This window comes from Morone saxatilis, unplaced genomic scaffold (genome assembly GCF_004916995.1).
Source record: "Morone saxatilis isolate NCDOM2014 unplaced genomic scaffold, NCSU_SB_2.0 Contig23, whole genome shotgun sequence".
Taxonomy (NCBI): Eukaryota; Metazoa; Chordata; class Actinopteri; family Moronidae; genus Morone; species Morone saxatilis.
Genome location: NW_023339796.1, coordinates 345941 through 354831, shown reverse-complemented (window position 1 = coordinate 354831; position 8891 = coordinate 345941). Strand labels below are relative to the sequence as shown.

Below are 8891 nucleotides of genomic sequence, written 5' to 3'. Positions count from 1 at the left end.
TCCACTACAGAAACACTAGCTAACTGATAAAGGCTGATCAGGTTGTCTGATGGTATTAGATTGATTAATGCTTTAATAATGGGAGTATTGATTACTGATCAGGATCATTATCAGCTAACAGCAGTCTGATGTAAATGGTTTCGCTTTGTGTGCCTGTTTTTAAACTACCTTCCTAATTATGCTTGTTATTAATGATTTAAATGAATTGTTTAAGGTTAATTGTGTTGGTGCTGAAACCCTGAGAGCCCACACACACACACACATTTTTCCCTGACACAAAGATAAGTGTGTTTAGGGTCACTGCGGCTGTCGACATAAATACTCGCCGGCATTAACGATTATGAGCCAACAGTGTTCATGTTTAGTTTGAGGCTGAGCGGAGGCTCTACTCAATGAAACGCTTATTGAAGTGTTACAAAACACAAAAGCTGCTGCGAGAACTGAGTCACTGCAGCTTTGACGCTGATCCCTGAGCGCTGTGAGTCAAAGTCTGTGCTACAGACACAGCGATACTCCAACGGACCCGGCAGCTCTTCCACTCTTTCTTTTCCAGGTCTCCAGGAGGTTTTGACTATACAGGACAGGATTTATTCACATAATCGTAATATCAACACATTTAACTTGTTTTATTTGTTGTTTATATTCATGTCTCAGGTTCATTACTCACTCACACTAATAAATTGAATTGAATTAATTGACCCTTACTAATCCCCGCCCCCATTGCTCTGTGCTCCAATCACAATTGAGCAAGCCTCAGTCAATCAATAGAGACATCCCACTGGCTTCTTACCGAGGGAACCAGGACGAGTTCAGGGACAAACCACAGAAATATGTCATCGTGAATCAGTCCATACTGTCCATTAATGAAAGCTTACAACTTCTTTATAGTGTGTTATAAACCATTTATTCAATCTTCATATAGAGCTAATAAATGCTGAAGAGGTGCTAACAATCGATCATCTCGTTTCTTTTTCCTTTAATGACACTGAACACAAACATTACACGTGTGAAGATTTAAATGTTCAAATGCTTCAATCTCTTCTTCCCATCCAGAGTCCCAGACAGCCGTGACGCCCCGACAGACACAAATAGTTGTGATCGGCTGCCGCTGTCGGCTCTCAAAGCTTCTCCTCCAGCCAATAAGGTTAAATCCTCCTCCAGGCTCAGCTCAGCGATACATAAAGGGTCAGTTCACCCAAATCACAATGACACTTTCTGATAGTTTGAACTGAATCAGGCAGTAAACAACAGGTTGCTGTAATTTTACTGTTTTAAGCTTTTTAATTTTGCTTTTCCCTGATTCCTAATCGCTATGACAGTAAACAGGACTATTAAAGTCGTTCTCATTGGCTCTGGACTTTCTGACAATTATTAGACCAAAACAATCATCAATTAATCAGGAGAATAATCAGATGAATCTGCAGCAGTAATGTTTATTTGTTTGTGATTTTGGAGAATTGACGAGTTAAAAGATTCCTCTGGTGTTTGTTAAAGTCTCATGTTTCACATTTTATTCTTGAAACTTTATTTTCTTCATTTTAAGTCACAGCACAAAGCAGAATAACTTGTTCATCAGTGCTTCTGACTTATTTATGGGATAAACTGTGGAGTGAAAATGTACAGAAATAATCTTTCAAAGAAAAAAAAAAAAAACAACCTTACAGGACTTCTCAGCGTGAACAAACAAACTTATTCTATAACGTCTTACTCACAAATAAAAGGAGTTTCTGGTTGTGAAAAGTAAAGAGGCCGTAAACGTCTACAGAGAACACAGAAGCCGAAGAATCACCTTTCACCTACACCAGAGGAACCTTTCAAAATAAAACCACAGTCCACAGATTAGAGTTCAGTTTTGTGGCCTGTAAACGAGGACGTGGACTCGTGAGAGGTGGGTTCAGAGTTTCTGAAGACCAGAAGGAATGATGACAAACCGACGGAGAGACGTCCTCTTACTTCCTCAACAAACTGAAAGAAACAGAGATTTTATATTAATACAAAGCATCAGCTTCTAAACATAAATAAGATATGTTTAGCCTAGCTTAGCATAAAGACTGGAAGCAAAGGGAAACTGTATCCTGTGCTCAGATATGCTACATGCTAGCTAATATGAGATAAGCTAATCTACAGCAATTGTTTTTTAGTTAGCTTCTTAGTGGTTTGCTCTGTAGCAATACGCTAGATAATTAGCTAGCTAATCTACGTCATTAATCACTGAGCTACTGACATCTGATGGTTAATGTTAATCAATTGTTTGCTGGTTAGTTAGCTGATGTTTTATTCTGTAGTAACACCAGCTAGCCATCTAAACTACATCCATTAGCTAATGTTAACAAAACGCTAACAAATGATTGATGTAGCATTAGATTAGCTTGCTTGTTAGCAATTGTTCCGCTTAACTTAGCTATCAGATGTAACTAACAATTTATGTAAATTAGCTAGTTACTCTAAAACTCCCATCTTACGATTAAAAAACACTGAAACTAAATTAAACATTTTTAAATAAAATAAAAACTAAACTGAATTCAAAACAAATTAAAACCAAATAAAAATAAATACAACTAAAGAAAAATACAAACCTATAACAACAACAACAACAACAACAACAACAACAACAACAACAACAATAAGGTACCAACATAAAAACATACAGGGGACGTCATTGCTGTAGATACAGGGCAGACGTCATATAAAGACTCATCCTAATGGTCATGAGTGAGAGGTTTAAAGGTCAAACCCAGTCGGGACTCACTTGTAGCTGTCTCTGTCCTGCAGGTTGAGCACCAGGCTGTCAGCGTTCAGGTACACTTTGTTTTGAGACTGCGCCACCTGCAGGTCAAACAAACAAACAGCGAGTGAGAGAAAACACAGGTGGAAAGTTTCTCAGCGTTCAGGCCCGACCGAGCTGCTGCTGCTGAGCACAATGGGAACATTGTCAGAGCTTCAACACTGAGCTGATTCACAGCACGGCGAGCTGCTGAGGCCCGTTCACCGTTCCACACAGGAAACGCACGCCACCGCCACAGCGCCCCGAACACATGACGTGACTGTAGGTCACACTGTGAGGTAGAGCCGTTACAGAGCGGCCTAATGACTCATTTCATCATCAACAGTCACGTGTCTCGTTAAAGACGTGCAGAGAGTGGCTGCACACATCAGAGTTCAATATAAAACTTTATTAACAAGCTTAAAAATAGAGCTGAGGCCCAAACAGGAAGCAGAGAGCCGTTCGCTTCCTCATATTTATGTATTTACTATAAAAACAGTTGGGGAAGCAGCAGCCACTCGCTGTGTGTTTAGTCCTCACTGCTATTCAGCTAGCGCTATAAACTAGTGTCAGCATCTACCTTCCAGTGAACACCGTCGAACACTTAAACTGTATTTTGACTCTGTGGGGTCACGAGTGAAAACCTAAAACTTTGACTCTTGTTAAGATACAAAAAGTTCCCTTAATGGAGGACTTCCTGCTCGGTGCTTGCCGTGGTTGCAGGTTTATATTATACACTTAAACAAAAAACAGTTTATTTTATTATTTCTTTCATTAAATATTGTCGAGGCGTGAAAACATATATCCAGATAAAACCTTCCACAATAAACTAAATAAATACTGTAAGTTAAACCTCAGTTCATCATATTAATAAATGGTTTATAAACACATTAATTATAACTTTATAATGTAGTTATAAGATACAACAGCACATTTTGCTCATGTACAAACAGTTAATGAATACCTGATGAAACAGTTGTAATAACCTTTAATGTTTTCAACCCACAGTGACTGACGTTAATGAATCCTTAATAAATGCTAACAGTGTACTTATTCAAGAGCTATCAAACGCTCTATTGTTAACAACTACAATGAATATTAAACATGTGGCACAGAGGCGGTCTGTCATTAACGTAGTGACGACAGCGTTGGACACATTCTTTAACTTTAAGTCCATATTGTGAGCGGCCGACTCAGGACAAAATATCAGAACAGCTTAAACTCCAATTCTCAAAGAAAACGACTGATTAGGACAAAAAGTGCTGTAGAGGAAAGATTCAGATTCATCAGGTACAAAACATTATTATGTTGTAAATAAAGTTTTTTATCCTCCTGATTAAATATTCTGTTGTGTTATAAATTCCATTAGAACTAGAAATCAGTAAAAAAAAATAAATGTACACAAATATAAACTGTAGTGAACAAAAGAGGTTAAATGTTTGTTTCCATCATCTTTCCTGACTTCTCCATCAAACTCATGTTCAGCTGGCGCCACCTAGTGGACTCACCGAGCTGCTTCACTCTCAATTAAACTGATTTAGGAAGGTTGTGACATTAAATCTGTGTATTTTATTATTGGAGATGTGATCACAAATACAGTATATATATCTGTCATATTATTGTTATTGTTCTGTCAGATCAATATCTGGGTCGTTCTCCCGTTAAGGAACCGACTATATGAGACTGAGAGACCTAATATGGATGAATTGTGAGCAGATTATTATTTATTGTTAGAGATTTTCCTGATGATAAGTGATCCATATCTCTGTCTGTATTGACTGTATTTTTTTATCATTTTAAACAATCAGTACTTAATATTCTTCTTTTCTGACAGATTCACTGTTTATTCTCATTGTTCTATCAGCTGATTGCTTTCTGATGCAGGACGAGGCTGTTGATCAGAGACTGAAGCTCTGTCACTGTACACTCTGATCAATAATATAATAATAATAATAATAATAATAATATACACTGGGATGATCTTAAATAATAATGTATTCACAGATATGAGCTGGACGCTGAGCTGTAAGCCGACACTTACCCTCCTCAGCGTGTGAACGAACAGCAGTGTTATTAAGGCCGAGGACAGATTAATAACTTAATCCTATTTAAAGAGAGGTTAGCGCGTCTTAAAACAACATTCAGGAGCTCGCTAAACACAAACTGGTTTTTCTGGCTGTAATGACTCAAAGACTCGCCACGCTTTCAGTGTAATCGAACCTCGTTTGGTTTTATTACCTGGAATTAAATTTTAAAGTCTGGTTAACACTGATTTCTCCTACCGACAGCCGAGTCAAACTAAATGTTCACGTCTGTGCTCTGAGGAGGTTTAATGATCAACAGAGCAGAGTTCCTCCTTGAGGATAATAAATCTTGTGTCCTGGACGCCCTGAGGTCCAGACTGTTTCAGATGGATGTGGTCTATCAGAACCAGGTCGTCACTCTGGTGCAGCGAGGACCTTTCAGGGAGGCGTTTCTTACCGTCTTGGCGATGGCCTGCGCCGCCCGGATCTTCCTGAGCTTCAGGTATCCTGGGTTCTTCGTCACGGCCTCGCCCAGCTGACACACAAACAAACAAACACACATTTAAACTGTTATTCACAGGAGAATACTGTTACACGCCTAACAAAGGGGAGAGGTAGCGTCCAACCCGAGGCTGATCTGCAGCAGGCTGAGCCGGTCTCTCCGAGCGGCTCGCCACGAGGAGCTGCAGGCGTGTCGCTGCACGGCTGAGATATTCTCACGCGTGTCGACAGGCAGGAAAAACAATGACTGCATATTTGGATGAAGTGTTTAAGTGATGCGTTTATCGGAGCCGAGGATCTGCAGGTGGGTTTCAGGTTAATTACGTTGTTATAACGACCAGGAATCTGTTAACTGCACAGTCAGCGTTAAATGTCACATTTAAACACAACAACAGTAACAACGAGCAGGCGGCTCTCGCTGGAACGTGTAACCTTTGATACGGTTTCAAAGTGTTTGTTTTAGGGGCGGATCCATCCCATAATACAAACAGATACTGTGTCTCTGTGCAGTTTGTTTGTCTGTTTGGTTTCCTGTAAAAACATCAATGCAGTCGGACCCGGGACCGAACACACTCTCCAGGACCGACAGGGACTACAGCAGCGAGGAGGTTCTCGTGCCGGGTTTGGATCCTGGCAGTTAACCAGCGAGTCACCGAGCTCACAGCAGCTGCTGATCAGTCTGTCCATCAGAAACTCTGTAACGGACCTCGGTGCTGTAACGTTATTCACTGTCGGTCTCTGAGGCTGCGTTCGATCCCGGTCCGGCTGCTGAGCCCGGTTCTGTCGCCTGCTGACGGCAGATACAGTTAGCAGCAGTTAATTAGCAGTTAGCTGCTTTATATCTGTGAATCTCAGAGAGTTGAAGATGAGCAGGTTCAAGTTTTGTAGCATTAAGTAGATTGGTCTGTGCGACCTCAGAACTCGCCGGCGTCTAGAAGAGAGAAGGTTTGGCAGCATTAGTAAACGCCCCCGAGTGCAGGATCAGTCATCAGATACTTTTATAGATTAACAGGAAACTGTAAAACACCTTTAAGAACACCTGAAGATTGTATATTATATATTATATGAGACAGAAACTCTTCTGGTTCTGGATTAAAGTCTGAACTCACCATCTTGGCAGCTTCAGCTTCTCCTTCAGCCTGGATGATCTTCTGTCTCTGGTCCTGTTTGGCCTTTTCTACATAAAACTGAGCTCGCTGCGCCTCCTGCTGGGCTGGAGAGGAACACACAGTCACTGGATGCTTAAAGACACTAATGATCAGCAGACTGCTCTCACTGCTTTCATTCTATAAACATTTCTCACTAATTAAATTCATGTCATTTTACATTTATTTGCTAAGTTAAGTTCAAAAGTTTGGTGGAATAACTTTTATTTTAATGCTTCCTGGCTTCTTTCACATCACATGTTGTCACTTTATGTCACTGGTTCCCAAACAAGGACCATTTTCTATCATTAATAAACTGACTAATAATATGATATTTCATATTATATTAAAACTGGTCAATGAACTCAAACAGTGAACTCTGAAGTTTGTGTAAAACCAGAGATTTGGATGAATTGTGAGCAGATTATTTCCAGTTTAGGGAACTTTTTATACAATTCTGTTCTATTAGTCTTAATTAACTATTTATTTTACATTTACTCTCCTAAACAGAAGTGAACCTTTAGCCTTTACAGGACAGTTAATAGGAAAGGCTGCAACCCTTCCTGGACCAATCATTAATTACAGCCTCATATTAATATACATCTGATATCCATTACTGAGCGAGCAGTGGCAGACGTTGAACGTATTTACATTAACCACATAAACATGTAACTTTAATTAAAGGGTCATAAACGTACCTACGGGTTAAATTAAAGGTCAAATTAAAGCCATTTGTCCATTACAGCTGACAGTGACAGCTGTTGTCATGGATACAGGCAGAGAGATCACTTCCTGCGTCTACTCACCGACTTGTTTGGCCTCGACGGCGGCGGTGTACTCGCGACTGAAGCTGAGCTCTGTGATGGCCACGTCGTCCAGGATGATGTTGAAGTCTTTGGCCCGTTCGAACAGCTCTCTGCGGATCAGCAGGGAGACCTGGGGGGGGGCACCGAGTGACTCATCTATAAATGTTTCTGATATTCTCAGTTTAATGTTTTCCACCTCTAACGCAGTAATAAACTCCGCACTGACTCAGTGTGAGCAGAGCTGTGCGTGTACCTGCGCTCTCTGCGTGATCAGCTGTGAAGCGTTGAACTTCGCCACCACGCTCTTCAGCACCTCGTTGACGATGGACGGCAGCACGCGCTCGTCGTAGTCTTGTCCCAGGTGCTGGTAGAGGACGGGCAGGTTGGACGCCAGCGGCCGCGACAGGACTCGCAGTGCGATGTTCACCATCTGAAGGTCTGAGAGAGAGAGACACAGAGACAGATACAGAGACAGAGACAGAGAGAGAGACAGAGACAGAGACAGATACAGAGACAGAGAGAGACACAGCTGCTGTTAATTCCAGGAATTTTCATCCAGGATGATCAATGCTGGATTCTGGAGGTTCATATCAACGAGAAAGTGTTCTGAAATAATCCTAACATTTCTGACTGACTGTTTAAAGAAGTCTCAGTATGATATGGGACAGTGAAGAGCAGCTGGTGGGCGCCCTCTGGTGGACAAACGCCATAATGGACAAACTACAGTAACACGACTCATACATAAGAGTTCAACTCGAGGAGGATTGGTTTTATTCTACAGAATTAAGTAGAAAGTGTAACATTTGGAAAATGGCACAAACTTAATATCCGTCTGGAAATATATAAAGTAAAACTGGAGCGCTGTCACAATCTCTCTTTTACATTTTGTTTTAGGGAACAGATCAGAGAACAGACAGCAAGGGAGTCACTAAAATCATATTCCCTATGTTTCCCCTGTAAACAGACTGATCCGCAGCCTCCAGTTTCCTTTGAGAGTTTCTGTTTCACATTGGTGAGTCTGACCTTTGCTTCCAGTGAGGGACGAGATCTTTCTGGGTCGGGCTCTGATGTCGTAGATGATGGGATACTGGAACCAGGGTATCCTGAGGACGACGGCACACAGACAGACACACCAGACTCAACCAGCAGTTTACAGGAAGTCAAATGGAAAACAATCAATTCTGAATCTGTTATCTTCATGTTTCTGTGACTGCAATGAGCAAATAAACAGAAATAAGTTGGAGAAAAGAATCCAACTAACGGAGGTTGTTCATAGGAAGCCATGTCTGTCTCTTTCTAAAGGAAACCCTGACAAAAGGCAAAAAAAGACTCTATAGAAACTACGATTTAGAGATAAATCATCTGCAACCTCTTTAAAAGTAATCAAACAAACAGATAAACTGGCTTTAAAGTAGGGCTGAACGACTTGGGAAAATAATCTAATTGCAATTTTTTCCCCCAAATATTGCAATTGCGATTTAATATTTTATCCTCTTTTTTCCCAACTAAACATAATGAATGATTTAAATATGACCAACACAATATTAGATACATTTAATGTAAAAAGTTATTTCCCATAGGCCTATTTGTTAGAATTGAATTAAAAGATGTATGACTTGAAATAAACTATGAACTCGGTTATTGCCCGAGT

At 40.6% G+C, this 8891-nt stretch overlaps 1 protein-coding gene across 1 annotated transcript; it reads right to left on the bottom strand.

The window, feature by feature from the left end:
* Nucleotides 1-885: 885 nt before the first annotated feature.
* On the bottom strand, nucleotides 886-8343 carry LOC118334373 (prohibitin-2-like; the record flags this gene model as incomplete). The annotated part of the gene is given in 7 exon segments (XM_035670276.1): nucleotides 886-1965; nucleotides 2750-2826; nucleotides 5246-5323; nucleotides 6399-6502; nucleotides 7241-7370; nucleotides 7494-7678; nucleotides 8264-8343. Coding segments are annotated over 7 exon segments (670 nt in total), but the record flags the coding sequence as incomplete, so codon positions are not given.
* Nucleotides 8344-8891: the final 548 nt, after the last annotated feature.